This window comes from Equus quagga, unplaced genomic scaffold (genome assembly GCF_021613505.1).
Source record: "Equus quagga isolate Etosha38 unplaced genomic scaffold, UCLA_HA_Equagga_1.0 188_RagTag, whole genome shotgun sequence".
Taxonomy (NCBI): domain Eukaryota; kingdom Metazoa; phylum Chordata; class Mammalia; order Perissodactyla; family Equidae; genus Equus; species Equus quagga.
Genome location: NW_025797802.1, coordinates 113,825 through 141,784, shown reverse-complemented (window position 1 = coordinate 141,784; position 27,960 = coordinate 113,825). Strand labels below are relative to the sequence as shown.

Here is a 27,960-nt window from a genome sequence, read left to right as displayed (position 1 = left end):
GTGTGTGTTTTAATCTACAAGCTTAATGTAGGGTCCTGATTTTATTTATGTCTCCTGGTGGAATTTGAGAGGTTTCCTGTATTTAATTGCATTTAAGTACCTAGGCTGTGCAAAGAAGCCTGTGTCACCATAGATGGTCTACGGACCACACGCATCAGAATTATCTGGGATGCCCGTTGAAAACGCGGTGTTTCTGGGATTCTCGTCAATGAGTCAATCTGAGTGCGAACACTGGGACTCTGTATTTTAACCGGCTCTCCAGGTAGGCTATTTAAATCTATTTATAAAACACTGGTCTACGTTATACACTGTAGCATGTATTAAGATCTTCAGGAGCTCTGGAAGACCCGCTTTCTCAGGCCTCTAGCACTAACTTTTCAACCTCACACACACACTCGGGGAGGGTCTCTGCAAAGACCTCCAGGAAAGCGAGTCTGAGCAGAGCGTGGCGGTCCCGTGATCTCCAGCGCAGGCGCAGAGCGGCTCCCGCTAGTACTTTGCCCCTTCTTTCGTATCGTCTCTGTTCTCTGACGGGTCGTCTGGACCAGGAGAATCAGGTCCCGGCCGTTGATCGAGCAATGACTGGCCCCGTGTACCGAGCAGGACATGATCAGGGGTCAGAGTGGAGGAGTGTCTGTGATCCCGGGAAACTTGGTGAGCGCTGGAGCAGCGGGTTGACGCAAGGGTTTCCCACTAATCCTTCCGGCTTCCCTAAGTCCGGCGCACTCAAGTTCCGTCCAAGTGCGGTCCGGCCCAGGGTGTGTCCCGGCGCTCGGCCGGAGGCGGCCGGTGAGTGGGGCGCTCAGGGCCCCGGGGCCGGGGCCTGGACGGGTGGCCTTGGAGGCTCTGAGAAGCGGTCGTGCGGAAACACTCGGCTCCTTTGGGGGAGATAGGCGAGGGAGCCGCGGGTGGTCTGGCCGCAGATCCGGCCCGAGGCGCCTCCGCGGCTGGGACGCGGCGCCGGTCTCTGCCTGGCGCCCAGCGCTGCCCTCCCGGCTGGGTTCGGCCCGGCCCCTCCGCCGCCCTGACTGTGGGCCGTGGTCTCCGCTTCGCATCCGCCCCGGGGGGATGGAAAAGATCAGAGTTCCGTTCCGCTCCCCTCTAGCTAGGCAAGGGAGGGCTTCTGTACCTGGGGTGTTTCCCAGGTGCTTACTGTGTGCCAGGTACTGTTCCAGGAGTTAACTCTCCCAAAATTAACTGTCCCCAAAATTAACTCATTTTATCCTTGCATTAACCCATGAGATGTAGTATTGTTATCCCCATGTTACAGATAAGGAAGTTGAGGCACTCAGAGATGAAGAACCTTCCTGGAAGTGACAGAGCTTGTGAGTAGTAGCCTTTGTTTTATGGTTCTGATGATGAGGGTTGGCACTTGAATATAGCTGGTGTTAATTATTTGTTGGTGGAGGTATTGACAAGTTCTGTATATCAAATTCTGTGAATTTGTTATTTTGAGCCAATTTCCATGAACACTGATGCTGGAAGACCATCTTTTAGTAGGTCTGGGAACTTGATTATTGCTCTAGGGTTGAACTGAGGCTGCCTCCTCGGTCCTCCTGCTGATTCCTTTGGGCATTGGCAAAGGCCCCAGGAAGCAGTCAGCCCAATACCAGAAAGCAAAGCACCTGGAGAAGAGCTGTTCCAGAACCTTCAGAACTCTCTTCCTTCTGAATGAGATAATTTCTTAAATTGAAGGGAATACATGGGAGAATTCTTGCTGGATCAGAAACTGATTATAAGAGGAAGTGGTACGGGCAAAAGCATTTCAGATGGTTAGGGGAACAGGAGGTGGCCAGTGCTGTGAGGGCTGGAAAGTTAGTCACAGAAAGAGCAGACTGGGTTTGCTGGTGCTGCAGCACTTTGTGACCAGTGTACTTGAGAGAATAAGGATTTGGTAGGGATACAGTATCCACAGAGCAGTAAGATGATCCAAATAACTGAAGTATGAGGAAGAAAGGAGGAACAGGCAACTGGAGAGGCAACTTTCCACACCATGGTGGAGGAATGCCTTGGATGGAACCTGGGTAAGGATATGACCCTAACCTCGAGGAGGTAGTGACCTCCTAGCCTCTCTGGAATATATCTGGGGGCTCCTCCAGGTATAAGACTTTTGTCACATCCACCAGCCCTCCCTTTCCCATTTCTTGTGCATCCTGCAAAGCCAGGAAAATGACCGCAGCTAGAGCAGCAGCTGCTGCAGGGAGCCTCACAGATCCTCCGGGAGCATCGTTCCTTAAATGTACACCATCACAATTTTAAAATTAATTCATTCGAGGTAAGCACAGCAATAATATAATCTCCTTATGTTGTATATGATATTCTTTATTGTAAATGCTTTGCCATCTTTTAGCTTGTAGCATTCACAAAAGCTTTGTGAGAAAAGACAAGTACTAGTAATGCCATTTTACAGATGGGGAGACCACATTTTAAGAAAGGTGAGTGACTTGCCCAGGAATGTGCAGCCCTATGGTGGTGGAGCCGCATCAGCTGCCTTCTGTTTTGACCCTCAGAAGGAAGTAAGGGACTACTGCCATATTCCATTTGAACTCATACCCATGTGGAGAAGTTGTCAGAGAGGCTGGATTATATGCCTCAGATCACCTAGAGATCTGGACTTCGCCCAGATCCATCCCTTTTACCTGTTATCATTAAAGAACTAGAGACTTAAGCCCAGACATAAATGTCTATTGTCCTTTTCTTTGTATCTTGGAGGAGGTGAGATTACTTCTAGGCATATGTTTTACCCCTTAACCTATAGGGTTGCATTCAACTGGCCAGATGTAGACATTACTAGACCAGTGATTCTGGATGCCTTAGGATAAGACCTTTTCTCAACTTTGCTTTTGACCAAAAAGAAAGGCAAGAGGAGGCAGAAGAGGAAAAGACAACTGTCTACCTCACTATAAGATGAAGTCTCATGTAGGTTAAGGATTCTTCCTTCTTTTCTGAAAGTTTGTATCATCTTGCCAAGCAGAGACACATTTATTTCTCTTTTCATAGACCTTTCCTTCTTGGGTGAGTCTGCCACATTTTTCCCAGGGTGGGACTGTTCCCTGTTTGCCTGCCACCCTTAATGTCTTCCTCACACTCATTTACTCTATTTCATCATTGGGTTATGGAAGAAGCCAGCCTTATTGGCCTGTTTCTTGAATGATTTCCTCTGAAACATGGACCTTAACCTCTCACATGTTTCTTGTGATTTGAAAAAGAGTAGGTTCATTTTAGTCTTATTCCCTTAGTCTAGGGAGATAGGTATATGCCTCAGAGTCTGGGACCTAAAATTAAACTTCAGGGATCAGAGAGTTTTGGACCAAACAATCAAGTTCAACATCTTCATTTTACAGATGAAGAGACTATAAACCAGATAAATGAATCAATATTCATAAAATGCTTAGACTAGGCAGACCCAAAAGACCTAAAGAATCTCCAAGTTAGGTTCCTTTTACAGGTTCCTTTTTTTTTTTTTTTTTTAATGTAGAAACTTTCCCCAATGGTTTCTATGTATCTATCAGTTGTGTCACATACACAAACACATAATGCATAATACAGTTATACATGTAAAGAGCTTATCTGAATGCAAAAACAACATTTGGGATACTTGTACTACATGGTATATACACATTAGTTGAATTGTAGATAATCTTATATCAAAGTGGCATAGTTTGCCAGTCATCAAGATATTAATGAGCATGACAGCGAATCCTAAACTTCAAATTGGCCAACTCCTTTGAACTCTGTCCTCGTTCTCTCTATTTAGGATATTCTGTCTACTTTTAGGTAGCCTATGTTTTAATGGTTCTAGTGAGATAATTTACAACGATTTTCAAATTTCAGATCTTCATGGTTTCCCCTTACTTCCAGAAACCTAAACATTTTCTCAACACTGTCTCTTCTCCAGAATGGAATATAACATGTAATAATATTCTACTATATATAAAATTCCCATTAGTTACCACATCACCTTTATGGCAGTGTGGGTGCTCTTAGATCTTCGAGGACTTCTGTTGGGGACAAAAACTTTTGCTTTAGAGGCTTTGTAATCTACCTACGGAGAGATGTACACTTCATCTATTGTGTAACTGTCAATACTTTAGTTCTATTTCACTAGAGAAGTATTTCTCCACCTTTCAGACCTACCATCCCCCTTTATACTATCCTGAAATAAAATTTATAGATAGTATTAATTACCCACATGGAATTTCCAAAATACCAATATATTATCTTAACTGTAATATAAAGGGGAAAGACAAGAAAAGTAATTTATAATAGAATAATATGTATTTCATCATGTAAAGACTGGATGAAACAGATGCCTGCACTTATTCATAAAATCACTGTGAACATCTACAAATGCAGACTAATATCTGAATGTCATATTTGTGAATCTAATACCATAGTGGTTGGATTTTCCTGAAATGGTGAATAATTCCTAATAACATTCAAAGCAAAAGAATTACATTTCCTTGATTTTCCAATATATATCAAAGCTGTGCAAAATACTTTGTATCTACATGTAAAGTGGTGTTAGGTTCTAGCCTCAGGTCACTGTTAACAGCATTTTTGAAAGTCAGGCAGGATAAGGGACATTCTCTGTTTTGCAGGAATGCCCATTATCCCTGGCCCCCATTAAATTCCAATAGCACCATCCAATCAACATGACAACCAAAAAAACCCTCACAAATTCCCAAAACTCTCCCTAGGAGGTGGTACCGCTGATAAGGATTACTGTAATAAAAGAGAGAAATAACAGTGAACTGCCAACAAAAGAATCATGGAGTAGCATAAGGATCAGGACTGCAAGAATATAGGCCAGCCAACCTAGCAGTAAGGAAAATTCCTATTAGGGAATATTGGCAATATAAAGTATGCAATTAGATTTTATTGCAAAGATCTTAATAAATTAGAACTTCTGAGTCTCATTCAACCCAGGTAGGCCTTTTGTGTTCCCTGTTTCCAGTTGAAAGGCATGTTTTTGACAAAGCTGGAAATGGGCAGCAGCATTGTATTGCATCTGAGATTCTCCAAGCATGGCTTCTTGGTGGATATCCTCCAAGGTTCACCTCCATATCTGAAAGGTTCCCAGTCTATGAGAAGGGAAAGACTTGTAACTGGATCAACTCCTAATCCAGTGGATCTCAAATCGTGCTGTGAGCAGAAACATTAGGGGAACCGTTATACAGTTTGTTGCCTACTGTCATGCACAAAGCTCTGGATGAATTCACAGGAGAATGGGTTAAAGAAAAAGCTTTAATGGGGAAACTTAAGAGTCCAGAGATGGGCAAGAAGATAAAACACAGATTCCCATACCCTCCCATTTTCCCAACAGAAAGGTTGCTGAAGCCATGATACTCTGCTGAACCCTCAGCGTAAGTCAGTTTTCCAGGAGAGGGCCTTGCTGCTCTTCCTTCTAAGGCAAGTATAAGAACAGCCTTGTCAGTGGGGAGATAAACAGACTACTTACTTGGTGCCAGACAGTCTGAATATGGGGTGCCAGCTTTTTAACGGGAGTCACCTGAGAAAGCTAGCTGCCTAAAACCTGAGAACCTTGAAATCCTTGGGAAGTGCTGGCTCCACTGGCAAAAGGAAAAAGACACCTGTCTTATGGGAAGCTGAGTTTCTGTTTTAGACCCTCCTGCTGTGAGAAGAATGTTGGGCAGGGAGGCTGGTTCCAGCTAAAACATTTTTCAGGCAACCTAGACTGTGTTTCTATGGTTCTTTTTGGGCAATTCAACTTGTCAAGTCATATGAAATTATTGAATACAAATATCTGGTTCCCATCATACTTACTAGGTCTGAGGCAAAGCCCAGGTGTCTGAATTAACAAGTTCCATAAGTGATTCTGATCTGGATGTGTATAACCTTTCTTTCAGAACCCAATTTTAGTCCCTTTCAGATACCCATTTTCTCCAGCCCCTCCAGCCACAGCCTCTGTGAAAGTTCACACTATCTTTTTTTATAGATTCAAAGCATTAAGATTGAGCTATGAATAGCCCTCTGTCTCCAGCACCCATAGCCTTGTATTAAGTCATGTCCAATCAGCAGCAATCCCAGGATGCAAACTGAACATGATCACACAGTTGGAGGGAGAACAACCATAGATACTGGATCTTCAGGGAGCTGAAAAGGGAGTCACCAAAAACACCTGTCTCGGTGAGTGGTATCATGAAAAGACCACCAACTTGATATTTAGGAGACATGATTTCTAGTCTAAGCTCTTAAAATTTGCTGGATGACTTAAGTTACCCAGTCTGTTTTCTATTTGTCAAATAAGTGAATTGGCCTAGATGAACTCTAAGTTAAGCTCTGTTAAGATGAGCTCTGTTAAACCTCTGATAGTCTATGACTGTAGACTTGTTTAGAGGAATACCTAAACTAGTTGGAAGAAGGGTTGGGGGACAAATGAGGGTAGCAGTGTGGTAGTTAGCATTTCTGAAATTTTGTTCTCTCTCAATGCCAAGAAAATGGTTATAACTAAGCTTGATAAGTCATCTTTACTTTTTGCTTTTTTAGGGGTATCTTTTCTACACTTGAGGGTCTATTCTTCTCATCTCTTTCCTTTCTGTCATTTACTATGATTAATGGGCTACAGTAACTAATAGCTCATTTTACTTTCTAATCCCCTACTCTTTGCTCATCAGCTGGTATGTGCTTATTTCCATTTTCTTTGGCTTAGCCCCAATCACCCTTCCCCTATTTCTTGACGTCTCTGTGCTCACCATGCCCTCTGTGAAAACGCTGCCTGTTATCTCTTCTGGCCTTGTTCACTTTTCTTCCACTGTGCCTTTTTATTTTCTCCCCATATAAAGTTGCAAGTGTGCATGAATTGCAAATTAGTTGTCTTCTGTTCTGCCAGTTTATTTTCTTTGCTCTCTACACTAGAAGCAGGTGACATTTGCACTTTAAATGTCTTTCAGATAGGGAGAGTTGAACCAAACCAAAGCATCAACACCAATCAGGCTATTTCTGAAGAACTAGAGTTTTCAGGGTCAGCAATGGAAAGTCTCAGAGGGAATACTGCCCAAGGTCCTACAAATGAAGAAGGCTGCAAAAGTGAGGACCAGTTATCAAGGCAGACAAAATGTCATGTACAGAAGAAATCTTCTTTTGAGAAAAGAACAATCAGAAAAGTGTCAATGACCCTCAAGGAAATTTTCACTAGGGAGAGAGGCCCTGAATCCAGTGAATTTAGTCTAAGCTCCAAACTTCATACACAGCAGAAAATTCCAAAGGGAACTAGATCCCTCATATCTAGGAAAAACTCCAAAGTTAATTCAAACTTAATTAAACACCAAAAACTCTTCTCACAAAAGAAACTTTGTAAATGCAATGAATGTGGGAAAGCTTTTAGTTACCAATCAAACCTTATTGTCCACAGTAGAATTCATGATGGAGAAAAGCCTTTTGAATGCAATGAATGTGGGAAAACTTTTAGCCGAAGTACACACCTTATTGAACATCAAAGAACTCACACTGGAGAGAAACCTTATGAATGCAGTGAATGTGGAAAAGCTTTTAGCCGGAGTACTCACCTTAGTCTACATCAGAGGATCCATACTGGAGAAAAACCATATGAGTGTCGTGAATGTGGAAAAGCCTTTAGCCGAAGTACTAACCTTAGTCAACATCAGCGAACTCATACTCAAGAAAAACCTTACAAATGTAATGACTGTGGGAAAGCCTTCAGTGACCGTTCAACTATAATTCAGCATCAACGAATACACACTGGAGAGAACCCCTATGAATGCAGTGAATGTGGAAAAGCTTTCAGTTGGATCTCATCTCTTATTGAACATCAGAGAACTCACACTGGAGAGAACCCTTATGAGTGCAGTGACTGTGGGAAAGTGTTCAGTCGAAGCTCATCCCTTATTGAACATCAGAGAATCCACACTGGAGAAAAGCCCCATGAGTGTAGAGAGTGTGGAAAGGGCTTTAGTCGGAGCTCATCCCTTATTATCCACCAGAGAACTCATACCGGAGAGAAGCCTTACAAATGTAATGACTGTGGGAAAGCCTTCAGTCAGAGTTCAACTCTCATCAGACATCAGCAACTTCACAGTAAAGAGTAATATGTGAGCTTTCATTAATGTTAGTACAAAAGCACATGGCATAACCTCCTGCAGCTGAAAAGAAAAATGTATACTTGTTTGAATTTTCCTTCCCTGACTAGCTATAAGCCAGTTTTAACCTAGCCTTCTTTTCTTTTTGTAAACTAAATGCTCAAATGAGTGATCGATACAATAAGGGATTGACTTTAAAAACCTAATATATTCAATCTGATATTCTGGAGGGCTCCAACCTTAAGAGTATACAGCTACCTGACACCTGGCATTTCCTCACCTTATCTATGGGGCTTGGGTTCTGGAACAACAAGTGAACCCTCTGTTTCCCTACTATATCAGCCCCTTCACTTAAAGAGAAAATCCTGTGTGTGTGTGTATTGTCAATGCTTGCTGGCTCTGGTAGCAGAAGAGAAGGAGCTAGCTTCAGAACAGGACAAAAAACTTCTCACCAATTTGGGAATAATAATGTTGAGGCAAATTCAGTCTCTGGACTTAAAAGGACAGATTTTTCTCTTCCTTCCACTCTCACCATTTTTTTCTGTAGCATATTTTCCTCAGAGTATAACCCATAGTTCCACTAATGTGCCTAACTAATCCTAGTGTTATTTTATCTCATCCTTAGCAAGAATGTCCTAAACCTTAAAGACATTTAGTTCCTCCATTATCTTGAAAAAAAAAATGCCCTATTTTTTAAACTTTTCTTTTGTTTACAGACTTCATGAAACTTCATTAAACTCTCTGGCTCTGACTGTCACCAATCTTGTAAAGCTGATGTCTCGAGGACAAACTCAGTGCCTATGTCTCAGTCCTTTTCCTACTTGACATTTGCAGAATTGGCACTTTTGGCTACTCTTATGCCTTAAAATTTGAGTTTCTGGGATCCATGATTCTGTGCTGATCCACACTTTTCCTACCTCCCAGCACTCCTCTGATTAAAAATGATCAGCTCGGTGACTTTGGGCAAGAGTTGGACCAAAATAATCTCAGTTTGTCAGGTTATAAAACTTGAGGTTATTCATTAGATTGTAAGCTTCTTGAACACAGAAATCTTGTTTTAGTTTCCTATTAAACATCACAAAGTCCTGTGTAGTCACTTAATGCCCTGTAATTAATTGCTTACTGACTCCTCTTTATCCCAGGTAATCAGTCTGCTAGACTTTATTTGAAATGGCTTAACAGTTGATTTCTTTCTCTCTATTCCTACTGCTGTTGCCAAGTCCTCAGTAGTTTGAGCCTAGATTACTAGAGTAAACACATCGTTGTTGCCCTTGTCTCCCTGTCTATCTAGCTTCCTGACTAAACTACCACTTTGCTCAAAAAGAGTCCACAGTTTCCCACTGTCCCCAGGAAAAAGTTCAAACTTAAACTCCAAGACCTTCCACAGTTGGATCTCTTGACTTATTTTCCATTACTCCCCAATGTATGTGGGCAGGCCTATCCTTTGCCTCTGCTACACCCTCTTCTCACACCTAGCTTCTTTTCAAACTATTCCATGGCACCGTTTTACATGTCCTGCTTTCTTCCTTGTACCTCCAGAAATCCTATCCATAGTTTTAAGGCCCTGCTCAAGTCCTGCCTCTTTGAGACTTGAAGTGCCCCACTTTCTTAGAAGTCCTTTGCAGGGACGGTTTGCATTGTTCTCATGCATTACACCCTTTCTTATTCTGTTCTCTGGTTCTTTCAGGTGATTTTTTTCATAAGCTTTTTTGAAGTTAGAAATTGTCTTAAATCTCTTAGACGCCCCATCTAATACATAGTGCAATGCAGGCCTGGACGCTAGATTTAATCTAAATCAGGAAGGTTTAATTTAATAGTGCAATCTCTTTAGTCTTTTGAATGGTGAGATAACTTCATAAATATTTTGGCTCTTTATGTCCTCCCTTGAATCATGTCCATTAACTCTTGGGAATGACTCTCCTTTAGAGCTCCTGGGATGCTGGCCTCTTAGCTTTCCACTTTGTAAGGAGTAAGTGAGTTTATTCATGAAAACAGTGCCTGACATATAGTAAGTACTCAATAAATGCTAATTGTTATGATTCTACTGTGTCACATCTTCCTGTAGCCTTTCATTTCCTCTCCTGCAGCATCTAACTCCACTACCAGAAATGAAAAACTAGGATCACAAGCAAATAAGTTAGAAGGTATTTCTTCTAACTGTCATAATAGGCAATAGCCATCTGTTTTATTATAACTCTATCATATGTCAAAAATGACTCAAGACAGCTTACAAGATATGATAAAATAGAAAACCAAAAGCATATACAAATCAGCAGTAGAGAAAAGAGAAAGTGCCTAAAAGATCCAGGTCAGGACAAGTTATGGTATGCCATACAGGCAGTCAGTTAGAGATGCAAACTGAGCATTCTAGCAACCAAAATGAGATGATCATTTACTTACATGGTATTTGGAAGGGGGGGGGAACTCTATTCTTCAAGGAAAGCAAAGCTTTTCTGATAGATTTAAGATGAATTTCTCCATTAGCCTTTATGTAATTATACAATGCATTTGATAGCAAAAAAATAAATAAATAAAATAATATATCCTCCACAACACCTACCATATAGTAGGTTCTCCAGTGAATAAATATGTAGTTAATAGTAGAAAGCTAAGAAAGGCAGGGGTGGAGACTGTTCTTGGCGTGGAGTGGGGTTAGCAGGAACAGGGGGGAGACTATGTTAGATAATCAAGTAATTAATGGGTGCCAGAAGAAAATCTCTTTTTCACACATTTGAGTCATTTAATTCACCACATTATGGAGTGAAGAAATGGAAGTTTACGGATGTTAAATAACTTACCCAACGACGAGGATTTGACCCCAGTTCTGCTTACCAGTACTGGACCTCTTAAGCTGGACCCTGGAAAGATGTGGAAAAGAAAGAACTGTGTAAGTCAATGCACAGAGGTGGGAAAATGCCCACGGTTTGTTCCAGTAAATGAATAACTCTCTGTCTATGGCAGGGAGTTCAGTGAAGAAAAAAATGGAAAGTTGATTTGGAATTGGATAACTAGATGACGGCTGCCTCGAGTACTAGATTGTGTTTGTGTTTAATCTTTTAGGCAATGAGGGAATTACAGTTTTTTGATCATGGTAATTAAGCTTGGTTTCAGGGGTAAGATTAATCTGGTAGAGGAGACAGGACGGTTTGGAAATGAGAGAGACAGTAGGCAGAAAGTAGCTGAGAAGCTGGAGACACAGAACAGTGGTATTGGGAAATAGAGAAGAAACTGTAAAGGAAAGATCCAGTGAAACTGGTGACTAGACATGGGCAAGAAAGAAGAGGGACCAGAGGCTACGTTCCTTAATTGCTGTTGTTAAATTTTATTAATTTCATTAAATTTCGTGTAAACTACTAGGGCATGGAGGGAGGGATTTCTGATATACAGTTAGCAGCTAGTCATGAACACAAAACATAAAAAAGTTGAATGTCTGGTAAGATTAACTTGCCTCTTAAAAAGAAGTCAGTGTGGAACCAGAAACTTGGGATTTCCAGTGGAGAAGTTGAGTCAGAAGATAAGAGTGATTGGGAGAGGTCAGCTAAGTTTATTTTAAGGAGAAACGGAGGGCCTTCCGATGCAGCCAGAAGTCACTGTGGTGGCTCACATTGAAGAACATCCTCAAAATAATCTGCCTTACGCGGAGCCCAAAACCAGGCGCTCAGGGTGGGCCCTTACTTTTCTGCGAGACCTGCAGGTCGAGAGGGAGAAGGATTCCCGCGGAGGCCAGCTGCCTTCCCTCTTGCTCGCCAAGGCCCCTAAGCCATTCGGGGCATCCAAGTAGAGAAGGAGGCGAGCGAGCTGGAACACCACCACGTGGCTAAGAGCCTCTGGGCTCCGCGCTTTGGACGTGCATCTGGCCCTTCACGGCCCCCGTAGGCTGGCGGCGACAGGCGTGTGCAGCCGTTCTCCCCAACATGGTGCGAAGGCCGCTCCTAGAAGGCCCTCGATGGGGGCCAGCGACCGCCCCAACTCCATTTTCCCGCTTCTTGGCGGTGCGCTCTGAAGCAAGAGCCTCCAAAGAGCCAGGAGGGCGTCGCGTGCGGCCCCGGCCCAGCATCTCCTGGCAAGCGTGGTCGGCCGGAGTGTTGCGCGCGGGGCCCGCCGCTCGTCCGCCGCCCGCAGCACAGCCGAGCGCGGGCGTGGCCGGGGCCGCAGCCGGCGAGGGAAGCCCCGAGGCCGGGCCGGCCGGGATGCCTTGCCCCTCCACTGGACCCGGTTTTGTGTTTTCATTTTCTTATTAAAACATAGTTTACCAACTTTTTCTTTAAGACAGTATAGAACTAGAAGTGAGCACGTGTGGATTCTGGTTCTCGATTTTCCTCCTGAGAAAGGATGTGAACGTGGCTTATTGCGTGAACGCAAGGAGCGCTGGCGGTAAAGCAAGATGCGACGAGTTCGCAGCCTTATCCTGAGAAGGAAGAAATGTTTCGTTACATACAGAGTGTGCGAATGGTAGGTGAGTTGTCCAGTTTTCTTTTACAAAAGGGTGTTGCTTCAGATTTGCTGACTTCTGTAATGAAATGTATTTGTTAGCGGTACAAAAAACTTGACTATGCTTCTTATTATTTTTAACGTTGTTTTAATGCTTTTTGGTACAGCAATTTGGACTCTAAATTCAATTTATTTTAATACTTGGTTTTAATGAAAAAGTGCTTTTTTGGCTATGCTTACTAAATCAGTATACTGATTTTTTTAATCCCATTTTAATGCTAAGGTTTGTGATGGAATTCTGCTAGTGATTTTCTATCTTTCCTGGTATGAATTAGGTTTTTTGCAAAAGAATCAGAAGGTCTTGTGTTTTAATATTTTTGACAGTTAAAGATAGAAAAAGGACTGTTGGCGATTTTGAAACCTGGGTGTCAGAAATATTGTCGGTATAGACTTTGAAGTTGCTGAGGAGTAGCCCTTTGCCCTCATTCCTAGTTGATGGCCCTTTATGTAGTTTTGAGGATGGAGGCAGCAGCTGGTGACAAATTTAACGTTTACATCCCATCAAAGCCATTTCTGTCTTTTCATATCACTTTTCACCTTTTGTCTCCCAACACATGATATCTTTTATAATTTGGCTGTGAAAGGAAATGAAGGAGATAGGAAGGACAATCACAGGATGATAAAATTTTAAGAAAAAGGCCTGGAGGGGAATCAAGACACCAAGTCCATACCTTTTATGATTTTTTTTTGAAGTTTGAGTTTTTCTCTCAAACATGATAAAACCAGACAAATCTATTTTAAACTTGTTCTCTAGGAAATAAATTGATAAAATGTAACATTCACTTATAAAAATTTGACAGATTTTAAACATACACAAAATTAGAGAGAATAGTACCGTGAATTCCCATATGCCTATTGCCCAAATTCAACAGTTATTAAAATTTTGCTACATTTGCTTTATGTGTCCGTTTTTTCTTCCTTTGTCTTATTCTTTTGCTGAGATATTTTCAATAAAGCTAAGACATCATGTAATTTCATCCCTACATATTTCATTGTGCGTTTCTAAAAACCATGGACAATTGTTTACATAACCTCAATGCTATTATCATACCTAACAAAATTAACAGTAATTCCTTGAATACCCTTCATTTTATAGATTTAACGCAACCTGAGCCACATCTGTTTTGGAAAATGAGGAGAAACTAAGGTAGCTCCAGGTCTGGATCCGTGCTAAATCTAAGAGTTGAGACAGGACATTTCTTCTCACCTTTTATTCCATCCCAACTTCCTGGACTTTAACGGTGTTAACTGAGCCTGTTGGATCCTTCAGAATATTGGCTTCCTCCTGAGGACCTGGAGATTTGAGTCCTTGAGAACCATTTTCTAATATTTTTCCTTGCTTTTCATCTTCTCTGATAAGCCTTCTTTCCATGGTTAACCATTTCCGTACAACTTCATAGTCTAAAATGACTCTTTTACAATGAACATGTGGAAACTGAAATTAAAAACACATCCCGTATCCAATCCATCAGCAAATCCTATTGGCTCTACTTCAGAATTGTTGCAGAATCAAACTATTTCCCATCATTTCTACCCTGACCCAAGCTGTCTTCATATCTTTCTTAGATTAGTGCCTTGTAATGGTCCCCTTGTTTTCATCCTTGTCCCTCATCTCCATCCCTAGCACATCCAGTCTCTTGTGAACACAGCACCAAGAGGGATCCTTTTCAAATTTTGTTAAATCATGTCACTCCCACTTAGAACTTAAATCACGTCAGTTCCCACTCAGAACACTTCTTATCTCACTCATAGTAAAAGCCAAAGGCCCTAGAGTGGTCTGCAAGAACCCACATAGTCTGGCTCTTCATGACCTCTTGAATCTACCCTCCTATTGCTCTGGTTCTCATTCCCTTTACTTGTAGCCACAATGACCTCCCAGTTGTTCTTAAACATGTGAGGCCACTCTTACCGCAGGACTTTCATATTTGTTGTTCCCTCTGCTTGGATTCCCTTCTGCCCAGATATACGCTGGCTCTCTTTCTCTTGTCCTGTGCCATCTTCTCAATGAGGCTATTTCTTGTCTCCCTACTTAAAATTGCAATACATACCCCACTGTTATTTTCTATATCCATGTCTGTCTTTATTTTTTCTCAAAATATATACTCTGTACTTTACTTTTTAAAATTTTTATTGTCTATCCCTCCTACTAGAATGTAAGCTTCATGAGAGGAAGGATTTTTATTTATTTTATTTACTGCTGTATTCTCACTGTCTGGAAGAGTAAGCACTTAAAGAATGAACATAGAGGGGCTGGCCCTGTGGCCGAGTGGTTAACGTTCCACATGCTCTGCTTCAGCAACCTGGGTTCACAGGTTTGGATCCCCAGTGCAGACCTACACCACTCATCAGCCATGCTGTGGAGGCATCCCACATGCAAAAAGTAGGGAGAGATTAGCACAGATGTTAGCTCAGGGCTAATCTTTCTCAAGCAACAAGAGAGGAGGATTGGCAACAAATGTTAGCTCAGGGCAAATCTTCCTCAGAAAAAAAGAAAAAAATTAGCATTAAAAAAAAGAATGAACATAGAGAAGAACTGGTCTTTGTATTTTTGTTTGTTTCAGATTCAGAGATGAGAACTTAGGCCAAGTTGGCAGTTTCAGAGCAAAGCATTACTGAATAAGCAATACGAGAGCACATCAGAGAGAGACACGTTGAGAACCTTCCTCAACACCTTTGTATGAAGAATCACATGCAGGTGAGAGGAGAGTAGCAAAGCTTAGAAGATATTATGTAGGAACACATCACAAGAAATGCCTTTCTGAGGAAAGGGGCTTTGAGAAAAATATTAGTCACTTACTCAGAAAACCCCACTGCAGAGCATGGGTATGAATATAATAGATTTAGCAGAAGCTAAGGCAGTGTTCACTGAACAACAGACTTCTTACAGGAAGAAGATCCCATAAGTGTAATATATGTGAGAAAAGCTTCAGATGGAATTGAAAGCTAATAAAACATCAGATTGTTTTTACTGGAGAGAAACCACGCTGTTGTAATGACTATAGGAAAGACTTTCATCACCATTCCAATCTTATTTGACATAAAAAAAAATTCAAATAAAAGTCATTATTTGTCATCAGAGAAGCCATAAGGAAAGGGGTCTTATACATATGATGAATATGGGAAATCCTTTACTCAGCATGCTGTCCTGGATCAGTGTCAGGTAACACCTACAGGAAGGAGGCCTTAAAAACGCACTGTCTATTGATGGGGCTCAGGGCAGGCCACCCCCAGATGCGCCACTCTGGTATGGGGATTATTTCAAGATGAAGACAATAAAGGCTCAGAAGAATCAGGAAGGACATTTGGCCTTCCCCCAAATTGCCTAAAAGAATTTTAGATAGAAGGCCTGATCCAGGAAGGAACTAATACGAGATAACTATAGCATAATGTAAAATAGGTGTGATAGGAAAGGCATCAGAGCCCATCTTATCAAAATTCTGTCTCTTGGGCCACATTCTCTATAGGTGACCCAGTAAACAGTTGTCTAACAAACATTTGTTTTCCATCTCCATATGAATTGTCGTCCTCCCCTTTGAAGTCCCAAACCATTACCCCCAACACCCTTCTTTGTCTTTAGCTGAGACATATTTAAGGGGGCAGCTTTGGCCATTGTGGTGAGTTGCTCAGTTTTCCTGCGTTTCTTCCGTGTATACGTGTTATTAAACTTTATTTTATTTTCTTCTGCTCACCTGCCTTTCTAATTATTTGACCAGCTATAAGAACCTTAATGGAAACGGCAGGGGAGGGATTATCCCTCTTCCACTTCAGTATAAAAAGGGATTTCGTTGCAGTGCTTCACTTATTGTGCAAGATAGAATTCATATACATTCAATGAATCTGGGAAATTTTTTCAATAGATGTCTTTCTCCCTCCCTCACCATCTTTCCCTTCCCATGTCCCTTTCTCCCTCCCTCTCTTCTTCCTTCCCTCTTTTATCACTCCTTTATCAGAACTCATACTGGGGAAAAACCCTATAAATTCAGTAAACGAAGGAACACCTTTAGTCAGAGTTCATATCTTATTCAACATCAGTGAGTGTGGGAGCTCTTAAAACCAAAATGCACAGGTTATTTCTCACATAATATATTTAATACTGGAGAAAAACTAAACAAATGTAATAAATACAGAAGGCCTTCAGTTGCTCTGCACACCTTATCAAACATCAAATCACTGATATTGGGAAAGACTGTACAAATATTGTAAATGGGAAGAGTCCTTTAAGCATAACTTATCTCTCAATAGCAATTAACGTATACAGGAGAAAAACCTTATTTATCTAATCAGTGTGGGAAATCTTTTGGTCTTGTTTAATCTCTTAACATCAAAGAGCAAATATTAAAAGCCCCACTAATATACCACATGTGGAAGGATCTTCACTCAGAACTTATCTCTTTCATGGTATCAGTGAATTCTTAGAGAAAAATCTGCTTTCACAAAGCATCAAAACTTCATAATAGATAATACAAACTTCTGGTTTCCAGTCCAATCTGTAAAGAGCTTGGACGTCCTCACTCCCATCTTCACAAGCAAAAAGCTGAACAAACTGAAAATCAACAACTCTTTAAAACTGTCAGAGAATTGAGGTCACGGGGCAAATACCGTCTTAAAAACTAGAGAGACAGACAGGTAGATATAGAGAATCACAACTTACCTAGAGCAGAAACCAAGGCTGCAGCCAAATACTGATAGGGTCAATTAAAAGGTAATTGATTAACTGTTGGAGACTAAGTGTGGTTAACTTGAGAGTTAAAATCTCCTGGGGGTCCAACCTTAATGGAGCCCCCACATTTTTAGGAGGTTTACCTCCAGGAGCCCTACCAGGTTCTCACTCTGAAGATCTGAGAAAAATCCTCTGCCTGCTGGAAGTAACCATTTTGGAATAGGCCCAGAGCTGTTCCAGTCTCCTTAACAAATGCCTCAAGGAAAACTATTTTACTAGAGCCTAACTAGATGGAAGAAGGGAAATACCCAACTCTGGCCTCGTCTAGCCTTCCTGTCTCACCCAAAAGGGAGGAGGAGTACTGAGAAGTACTTGTGAAGGTCCCCGCCCAGGGTCACAGACTCACCAATAGACTGAGGCATAATTGTAGGTTTATAGAACACGTCCCCCACCCCATCCCTGATACCTTTACCACCACACTGATATGGTTTCTGTATAATAATGGAGGATCACACATGAAACAGCTGTAAGACTCAGAATTTTCAGAGTCTAGGGAAACCGAAGGACAACAGAGGAGACATAAACAAAGGCATGAGGAAATTTTAGCCTCTGACACCTGCAGCTACAGAAAACAGTAAACACAATCTAACTCCTAGCCAGACAAACATAAAAACTCACACTAAAAGCCCGTTTACCTCAGTTCCTTTTACCTGATACATCATGTCTGGATTTTAGCAAACAATTATAAATCATACTAAAAGGTACAAAACACAGTCTGAAGAGACAAAGCAAGTATTGATGAGAAGCGAACTCTCATATAGCAGAGATTTTGGAATTATCAGATCAGGAATTTAAAATAATTATTATGGATATGCTAAGGGCTTTAATGGAAAAAGTGGGCAACATACAAGAATAGATGGATAACGTAAGCAGAGAGGTGAGAACTAAGAACGAATCAAATGGTAATGCTAGAATTCAAAAGCAATGTAACAGAAATGAAGCATAGCTTTCAGGGGTTCATCGGTAGACTGGACACACCCAAGCAAAGACTCAGGTTGAAGAATGTCAATAGAAACTTCCCAAACTGAAAAGCAAAGAGAAAAAAGAATGAAAAAGTCAGAACAGACTATCCAAGAACTGTAAGACAATTATAAAAATTGTAACATGTCTAATGGGAATACCAGAAGGAGAAGAAAGAGAAAGGAGCAGAAGAAATATTTGGAGAAATAATGGCTGAGAATTTTTCAAAATAAATGATAGATAATGCATAACCATGGGAAAGAAATAGATGTGGGAACAAAACAATGTCAGTCATATTTATCATTTTGTGAAACACTGAAGAATCAAAATGTATCTGAGACCTCTTCGCTCCCCAGAGAAAACATTAGCTACGCAAAGGCCAACCTATGTGCATTTAACTTTCCTAGGCCAGGGTTTATGCACCCAGGCCTCTTAAATATTTTAAATATTTTAGCCTCCTCCTGCATTTATTTTTCTTCTTCGTGTGCTCTTTGGGAGTTGCTGAGGGTAACTTTTGAATAGATTATTTCTGTTTTCCTAACCCCAGAAGTACTGAGTTAGGGAAGCTATTACAAAGAAAGAGATTTGGAGGCCTTTGGAGTAAATCACACCATCCTGCTGTATCAGCCAAGGAAACACTCCCCCTGCAAAACTCCCCAGTTCTTAAAACCAAGAGAAGTAAAAGAAGCAATTCAGGAAGAGACTAATGTGGAGGCTAAAGCCCAAGAGAACAGATGCATCTAACAGCCAGTTTATGAGCAAATATCATGGAAATTGCTATGTGAATATTCCATTTGGTCCTGCATTCTGTATCCCCTGACCCATTACTCCTCAGTTCCTCTATCCTTCTCTGTGTTTTTCTCACTCTGGCTGCCTCTGTGTGAACTTTCATTCCATCCATTTTACCCCTTGATACCCCAGATATCCGTTCCCCTACATTAAACCCAGCATATATGGGGTTAAAACCAAAACACTCATTCCCTGCTTACTCCCTGGCTTCCTGGCTCCAAAATTCACTATCCTCCATGGAGACAGACACAGCCAAGGATAACCACCTGGATTCCTTATCTCCTCCCCCTCCTCCCTGTCAAGGAGCTACAGGCTGGTGGGAAAGCTGCTGGCCAGCAAGATCACAAGCTCCCTTCTCTCTGCAAGTAGTCTCAAGGCCAAACACAGGCTGGTGGAAAAGCGCTGACCAACAAGGCTATATGCTCCCCCTCCCCTACCTAAAACCCCAAATAAAAACCCTTCCTTTTAGTTTTTTGGGAAGTTTGGGATTTTAGCATTAGCTGCCCTTTCTCCTTGCTCAGTGCTGTGCAATAATAAAATTCCTACTTTCTTCCACTACACCTGGTGTCAGAGATTGGCTTGCTGTGCAACAGGTGAGTGAACCCACTTAAGGTTCGGGATATCACCCTCTCCTTTTCCTGTTTTTTTCTCTACGCTTCTCAGTTAGTGCCTTATGTTGAACAACTTTTTATGTATTGCTGAATTCTATTTGCTAATATTTTATGAAGGATTTTTACATCAAAATTAATGAAGGATGTTTGTAGTTTTCTTCCTTTTATTAATTTAACCTGGTGGGGTCCTGTCTTTGTCTGGTTTTGGTATCAGGGTAATACTGGCCTTATAAAATGAGTTGAAAGTGTTCCCCCTATTTTCTAGAAGAGTTTGTATAGAATTAGTGTTAATTCTTCTTTAAACATTTGGCAGAATTATCTGGTGAAACCATCTGGGCCCGGAGATTTCTTTGTAGAGAGTTTTTAAGTTATGAATCCAGTTTTTAAATAGTTATAGGGCTATTTAAACTATTTCATATTGATTGAGTTATGGTAGTTAGTACTTTTCTAGGAATTGGTTCATTTCATCTAAGTTATTAAATTTATGCAGGGATGTATGCACGGTTGGTAGCAATATTCCCTTTTTCATTTGTGATATTGGTTATTTGTGTCTTCTCTTTTTCTTTGTCTTGCTAGAGGTTTGCCAATTTTATTGATCTTTTCAAAGAGCTAACCTTTGTTTCATTGACTTTTTCTATTTTTTTCTGTTTAATATGTCATTGATTTTTGTTCTTTATTATTTCCTTCCTTTTGCTTGCTTTGGTTTTATTTTGTGTAGTTTCTTAAGGTGGGTGCTTAGAATATTGATTTGAGACTTTTCATTTTCATCTTCCCTAAATTTCCCTTTCAGCACTGCTTTGGCTGTGTCCCACAAATTTTGTTATGTTGTATTTTCATGTTCATTGAGATCAATGTAATTTTTAATTCACTTTCAGACTTCCTCTTCATCTCGTGTGCATGTTTGTTGTTTAGTTTAGAAGTGTGTTATTTAGTTTTCATGTGTTTAGGGATTTTCTTGTTACCTTTCTGTTAATTGATTTCTAGTTTGATTCCACTGTGATCAGAGAACATAATCTGTATGATATCAGTTCCTTTGAATTTTGTGAGGGTTTTTTTTTATGGCCCAGGATAGTCTCTATCTTGGTTTGTGTCCTGTGGGAACTTAAAAAGGATGTGTATTTTTGTTGTATTATAATACAGCAATAATACAAAGGGTGTATTATTTTTGGGTGAAGCCTTCTACAAATGAAAGATCCTCTTGGTTGACATCGTTGAGTTCTCTATACTTGCTGGGTTTCTGGACAGTTGTTCTATTAATTGTTAAGAGTTAGGTCTTAGAGTCCTCAACTATAATTGTGGAGTATTTCCTACTTTCTCTGTTTGAGGTGCTTGTAAGCTGTACCTTTGTACAAATACTCTCATCTTTTCTTTCCCTGCTTTGGTGTTGTGTCAGGAGTCCCCAGGACCACTGCCAGGTTTGGCGATTCACTAGGAGGAATCCCAGCTCTCAGCATGTAGTCGTACTCATGGCTATGTTTTATTGTAGTGAAAGATACAAAGCAAAATCAGCAAACAGTACAGGCACATGGGGAAAAGTCCAGAGGAAACCAGATGCAAGTTTCCAAGAGTGCTCACCCAGGTGGAATCACACAGAATGTGTTTAATTCCTTCAGCAATGAGTTGTGACTGTCAGGAGTTCAGCTGAGCTGGGAGAGAGAGATCTGAACTGTCAGGTATCAAAGTAGCCAATGAAAGCAACAGTGAGCCAGAATGAGAGTACCAGTGTGGAGCCTTTTAACCACTTACTGCAATAATATTAGCAAGCAGCTAAAACTGGAGAAAGTTCCAACTGCCCCCTGTTTCATTTCCCCTCCATGAAACTGCTTGCTGATTAAGGTCAGGTGGTTCAGCATAGATCTGGGGGTCCTCTCACTGTTGAGGGAGCCCCAAAGAAAAGACTCTGGCAGTGTTTTGGACCCTGGGGTTGCAGGGAGGGCTAGTTAAAGTACTGAGTCAGAGTGGGGGAAAGTGTCTTCAAGACTTCCCTTTCTTCCTCCCCATAAAGAAGCCCTGGAAGAGGCACCTGAAAAACCTTTGCTCAAGGCCTCAGATAAAGACACCTAGGAATGAGGTGCCTGGGCTAGAAATGCAAATATGTGAAGAGCATGACTGGCCAGAAGGACCTGAGTCTCTGACTGCAATTCTCTTCAGAGACTGCAATGTATTGATTGTGCACCAAGTGATATGGGGAGGGCAGCTTTCCCCCATGAGGCCTACTGGGTAAAGTCTTTGTAATTGCCTGTGATGAGGCCTGAAAAATCACACATAGGTTTTTAACCAGGCGTCAGAGTCCTCAGTGATGACATTTGTGAAGTCTTATCTACCAGGGAAGGTCATTAGGGACTCTGTGCCCAAGGCTTTTTATTAGGGGCTGGTTAAGTATGTACCCTCTGCCTAATGTGTACCACAATTTAGACTCCCAGAGGAAAGCAGGTGTTCAGCATAAACCACATTGTACACGGTTTAGACACAGTGAACCACTCTTATCAGTCATGGGAATTATGAGAACCCTCCCCAAATCTATGCTCCCAGATGCCAGCCAAGGGCCGACCTTGTAAGCAGGCCTTTCTAAGGATAGCAGTCTCAGGCCTGTTGTGTTAATTCTTCTGCACAGGTGTCTAAGAGTTGACTCTGCTTGCTTCAGGGGCATCATAGCTCTCACTCTCCATTGCAAAGTTTAGTCCCTTCACCTCACCCAAAATTCCATCATCTTTCAAAATTTTCTTCTACCATGAGCTTTCTTTTGCCACATAAGCATCAGAAAAGCTCTTTCTCTGTCTGCAAAACAAGGCTGCATCTGGAGTCCTACTTATTTTTCCCAGTGAGGATACAGATAGTCTGGGCTCACTGTCTTGCCTTCTATGCGGAGGCAGTAAAAGAATGGTTAAGACCATAAGTTTCAGAGCCTGCCTGCCTGCTTTTGAAGTCTGCCTCTGCCACTTGGTAGATATGTGATCTTGGGCAAGTAACTGAAACTGTGCTGTTTCCTCCCCTGTGAAATGGAGGCCAGTGGATGGTAATAGTATTCTGACTGCTATATGGAAAATGGAAGATAGGACAAGGTAAGATCGGAAGTAGAGAAACTAATTAGGAGACTCTTGCAGTAGTCCAGATAGAAGATAATGAGGTGAACCATGTTGGTCTCAGGGGCTTGGTGAGAAGGGATGTGATTCTACATATATTTCAAAGATAACAGTCAAGAGGCTTTACTGATGGCTGAGGGATATGAGAGAAATTCCAAGGCTTTAAAATATGAGGACAGAGTAATAAACACAAATAAAAAACAAAATTGTATTTAGTGAGATGGGAAGACTAAGGAAGGATAATTTTTAAAAGCTAGGGTACCGGTAGAGAATCAGGTGTTTGGTTTTGGAAATTTGGGTTTGAAGCTACTGTGTTCCAATGCTCTAGGCCTAATACTTTGGCCTATGAATCTAGCTCTGAAACCTGTTTTTCCTAACCTTCGGCAGTACTTGAAAGCTCCTTTGTGAGCTAGTTGTCAGGCTTACAGCTATATCCTCCCCACCACCCCACACAGAGTAAATCCCCCACATTCCCCATAAGGCAACTCATTGACATAGCAGGTGCATAAGGATACTTACTATCATCAAAGTTCTAGCTTCTTTTTCTTCTCAGGAACTTTGCGGATGCTCACAGGGGCTCATATGACACATCCACAGGGAGCTCACGGGGGCTCACAAACTCACAAAAATCCTCACAGACACAGTACACATACCCACACAGGCAGACTTACACCCACACAGATGTCTGATGGACCCACTGAGACCCTAGAGGAGACTGAGCTGAGGAAGGTACAGCCAGCACTCTCCCAAGCCAGACCTCTTCATTCATGTCTGAGGCAGCCTATCAGGTATTCCAGAGCAGAGACGAGGTGGTCAGTTTGTCAGGCAGTTGGTTGCTTAGATACTCAATTAGTTGAGTTTGGTCGGTTATTCCTACTCAGCAGTCACTGAGACATACTTGAGTATGTAAGCAAACTGCTTATGAGTCAGCCAAGCCATGCAGTTTTTCAATTAATTAGGAGTCACTAGCCATCTAGGGTTAGTCAGTTGAGAGGTACATCCAATAATTTATTGTGCTTGTCCTGTCATGCAGTCAGTGGGTAGAATGTTAGGAGTCAGTGAGGCCAGCTGTTTGCCTGGTGGGTAATGGTCAGTGGAAACAAGCTACCTGGCCACAAGGAAGGTTCCTCCTGAGACAGGTGTGTTCCTGCCCTCACCTCCCCCCCGCCCCGTGACAGTGGGAAGATGCACTAGAGGATGGACAGAAAATGTTTTGTCTCCTGAGTCTCCATTGCTTCTATTTGTGGGGAAAATTATTGTGTGCCTGGTAAGGAAGGACAAATGCAGAGTCAAAGGATGATGCTTGTGGATGGCAAGGGATGATGGCAGAGGCAAGGGATGGTGCAGGACAATACCAGGCTAGAAGTGAGTGACTCTGAGCCCTCTTCTCTATCCCAGAATAGACTGGAGGCTTGGAAAGGGAGACAGGGGAAAGTTTTTGTAAAGCACGTCAGGGAATGGTATAGGGACCTGTTGTGACTGGGAGCCCCCGTCCTCTATGGAACGCATCTGTTGCCTACTCATCTGATTGATGCTGGAGATATGGCTCTTACCTGTGATTATGGTTTTGGCAAATTCCCTCTGTGAGGCACAGGTGAGAGTGCCCAGTAAGCATCATGTCCTTGGTGGGCAGGAGCCTGGCCAATGATGATGTCGAGTAAATGCAGCTTTCAGTGGCCTTTCCTATCCGCCCAGATATACTCTTTGAAAAGAGTGGGATATAGAGAAAATACCTAAAACACATGGGCTCATGTTCCAGCTCTGCCTTATGACAATACGTGACCCTGGGCAAACTATTTAACCCCTCTAAGGCTCTGTTTACTGAAATGTAAAGTGGTGTTAAAAGCATCTTCCCTGCCTACTTCACAGGGATATTTTGAGGGTAATGTGAGATGACAGGGAAAATCTGTAACAAGCTGTAACCATCTGTAATGATGTACCACGGGCTGGTACACTCACAATAAATCACAGATTATTGATAAGTTGGCCGTAATTCATCTGCTCTATAATTGGTTTGGGAAAACCAAAGAGAAAAAGATTCTTACATAAATCCTGAGTTAGACATCGTCTTCATTTTTCTGGTGAGTAAATGAGTGCTTAGTGAAGTTGTATGATACTCTTCCTATTTTTTCTTCCTATTAGTTATTATTATTTTTATGAATTTCAGAATTATTTTTCTGTTTCTGGAAAAGAGTGACACTATTGGATTTTTCAAGAGGAAATGTTTTCTCCAACTTGACTTTAATACTGAGTGAGTCTCAGCTCATGAGTTGCCAAGGTCTATATACTTTATGCATTAGAACCTTCCTTACTTCAGAAATCCTATTCCTTCCTTTGAAATGCAGGGGCTAAAAGAGGTGACCCGGGCCTCTCTTAGCACAGAAAATGAGGCAGGATAGTATAGTGGTTGAAAAAGTGGGCTCTGGCGTTTGAAACCTGGCTCCATCATATATTGACAGTGTAACCTCAGGCAGGTTATTTAATCTGTGTCTGTACTCATTTGCTAGGGTTGCCATAACAAAGAACCACCAACTGGGTGGCTTAAACAACAGAAATCTATTCTCTCACACTTCTAGAGGTCAGAAATCTGAAATCGAGGTGTCAGTAGGGTTGGTTCCTACTTACTGAGGGCTGTGAGGGAGAATCTGTTGCAGGTCTCTCTCCTAGCTTCTAGTAGCTTCAGGTGTTCTTTGGCTTATAGATGGCATTCTCCATCTTCCCTCACAATTCCCTCCAAATTTTCCCTTATTATAAGGGCATCCTGTTGGATTAGGGGCCATCCATATGACCTCATCTTAACTTGATCATCTGCAAAGACCCTATTTCTAAATGAGGTCACCTTCACAGGTACTAGGGACTTCAACATCCTTTGAGGGGACACAGTTCAACCCAGTGTCTTAGTTTCCTCATCTGTAAAATGAGGATGGTGATAACTGCCTGACTGGAGAATTGGGAGAATTTTGAGTTAATAAATGGCATATGCTTAGAATAATGTCTGGCACATAGTAATTACCCAAGAGCATAGAGGGTAAGGTTTACTTGTGTAGGCCTAGGAAAATGAATAAGCCCAAATTGAAATGCAGATCATCTAGCTCTGATTTCTGTTACCAGGGCAGATTTGGCTCATCATCCTTCCTAGGGCTTATTCCTTTCTCCCTCATAGTCTTCTATGAATCAAGTCCATTTCCCACTCCTCTGGTTTCATGAGTCCCTCCTGAATTTTTCCCTTGGTAAGAAGGGACGATGTCCTTCCGGTCATGAGGACCTTCCTTTAGTTCTAGGTATGAAGATAAGTGTGTGTCTCTGTCTGACTCTCTTCTTCCCTCATTTCTTCCAGTGGTGGGACAGTGTTCAGAAGGCATAAGGTCCTTCAGATATTACTGGTATTCTGGAAGAGCCACGTGTCAGCCCTGTGCAGTCACTACTGTGGTGTTTAACCCCGGGAAAGTTCTTTCTCCTCATCTGGGTCTCATTGACCTCTGATATAAAAGAAGGGTCTCGTTGTTAACATTTATGTAACATTCATATAGCATGGAATTTTCAAGGTGATTTTGTTATGAATTTGTCTTATTTAAGCCTCACAATATCCTGTTGGAGTAGGGATTATTGTTATTCTATTTTATGATGGTATTCAGGTTCAAAGAGGTAAATTAGTTGAACCAGACAGCATGGCTAGAAAAATACCAAACGATCAAAATCTAGTCCCTTTAACTCTGAATTCAGTGCTTTTTGCATTATCCTGCTGTGTCTGAAGGATGCTTTTCCTGCCTTCATGTCTGCCTATCTAAGACCGAACCAGTGGAACATCCCTGTGTTAGAATGGGAAGACAAGCCACTTAGGCCCTCAGTCCATGCCTATCCCAGTCCTGGGGTTCATGAAGGAGTCAAATAGCCACACAAAGCCATGCACAGGATCACTGGCACAGACAAGATCTCTGGGAGTTGGGGACCATATTAGCTGTGGCTGGAGGGTCACTATGGAGTTGGCTGAGAGAGCTGCGGAACTTGTCTGCAGCAGAACTTGTCTGCAGCACAACAGTAAGTGACAGGCGCAGTCTAGTTTCTTCACTGCTGGGCCCGGCTACTTTGCATAGGCAGGGCTGCATTTTTCTGGGTAAGAGCAGAGCACTACCCTGCTCAGAGGTGGGGAGAGATCTGTTCGTCCAGTGCATTCCCTGCTTTCTCATGGTTGAAGGTGTAAGGATGAGATGAGGTGAACTTTTCAAATTTGTGATGCCCAGAGGGTGGGATACTTTGTTCAGTGGCCTGCCATCCTTGGCACATAGCCAGGGCATTGGGAAATTATTTCTCCCTGCAGAAAGTGTCCAGTTTGGATGATCACTTTTATTGGCTCAAACCTCATTTCTCCCCAGCTCAAACCTAAGGACTTTGTACCCATTTGAACATTTGCTCTAAAGTAAAATTTTAAAAGCTACCTCCCCTGAAATAGCACTTTGTAACATCTGATCAGAGGAAGTGGTGCTGGCTATTGTCCTTTGATTTAAAAAAAGAGCAGGAGGTATTAGAAAGCTGCCTATCAGGATTCATCTCTCCTCTTTACATCAGAGTAAACCAGTGAGACTTGAGCTCTGAGTTCTTCTCTGTGGAAGTGAGGGGGGTTCATCCACTCAGCATTGGCTTGGCGCCTTCTGTGTGCTGGGCAGTAAACCAGATATGAGGATAAAGTGTGGAGGGCAAGCTCTTGTGGGGCATGAGTAGAGAAAAGTGTTATTATGGAAGAGTCCTGAAGAATTCCTGTGATTTAAGAGTAGGCTGTAAGAAGGAAGAGATTGCAACAGAAACAGAGAAGGGGTATCCAAAAGGTAGGAGGAAAGCTGGGAAGTCTGGGGCATCAGAGTATAATTAGGAAGGTGTAGACCAAGCCTTTATATAGAAGGTGGCAAATAAGGAATTGAGAAAGAAAGCATGCCTTCCTGGCATGTCTGTTCCCAAAGAAAAGAAAAGGTAGGAAGGAGTGGGTGGGGAGAAGAGGTTATTGATATGTGCAAATATTTTCTCTACTCTCTAGTACCAAGAGTAGAACTGTTCAAATTCAAGACATTTGCTTCTATAAGGCCTCATTATGCATCTGCCACAGAGGACTTGAGTCTTCTAGAGCAAGTCAAGGAACCCCCAGAGTCAGAAATCTGCGTGTCTTTGTGTTGAACTTGAGGAGGATGAGGCTCTCCCCAGCAATGTTAAGGTTCAAAATCAGGTGGAGGGTTATAGGGATACCTTTGGGGCTG

The 27,960-nt window shown here is 41.9% G+C and overlaps 1 protein-coding gene across 2 annotated transcripts; it reads left to right on the top strand.

Annotated features, from left to right (window-relative positions):
- The first annotated feature begins 725 nt into the window (after positions 1-725).
- LOC124233301 (zinc finger protein 391) lies at positions 726-8,821 on the top strand. Of its 2 annotated transcripts, none has more exons than XM_046650465.1 (5): positions 726-789; positions 1,271-1,325; positions 2,162-2,275; positions 5,960-6,150; positions 6,915-8,821. In XM_046650465.1, the coding sequence occupies exon 5, from the start codon at positions 6,993-6,995 to the stop codon at positions 8,067-8,069; it is 1,077 nt and encodes a 358-aa protein (XP_046506421.1). In that variant the 5' UTR covers positions 726-789; positions 1,271-1,325; positions 2,162-2,275; positions 5,960-6,150; positions 6,915-6,992; the 3' UTR covers positions 8,070-8,821. The 2 variants fall into 2 exon arrangements, with proteins under 2 accessions (XP_046506421.1, XP_046506422.1); XM_046650466.1 differs by having other exon boundaries at positions 2,127-2,275.
- The last annotated feature ends 19,139 nt before the right edge of the window (positions 8,822-27,960 follow it).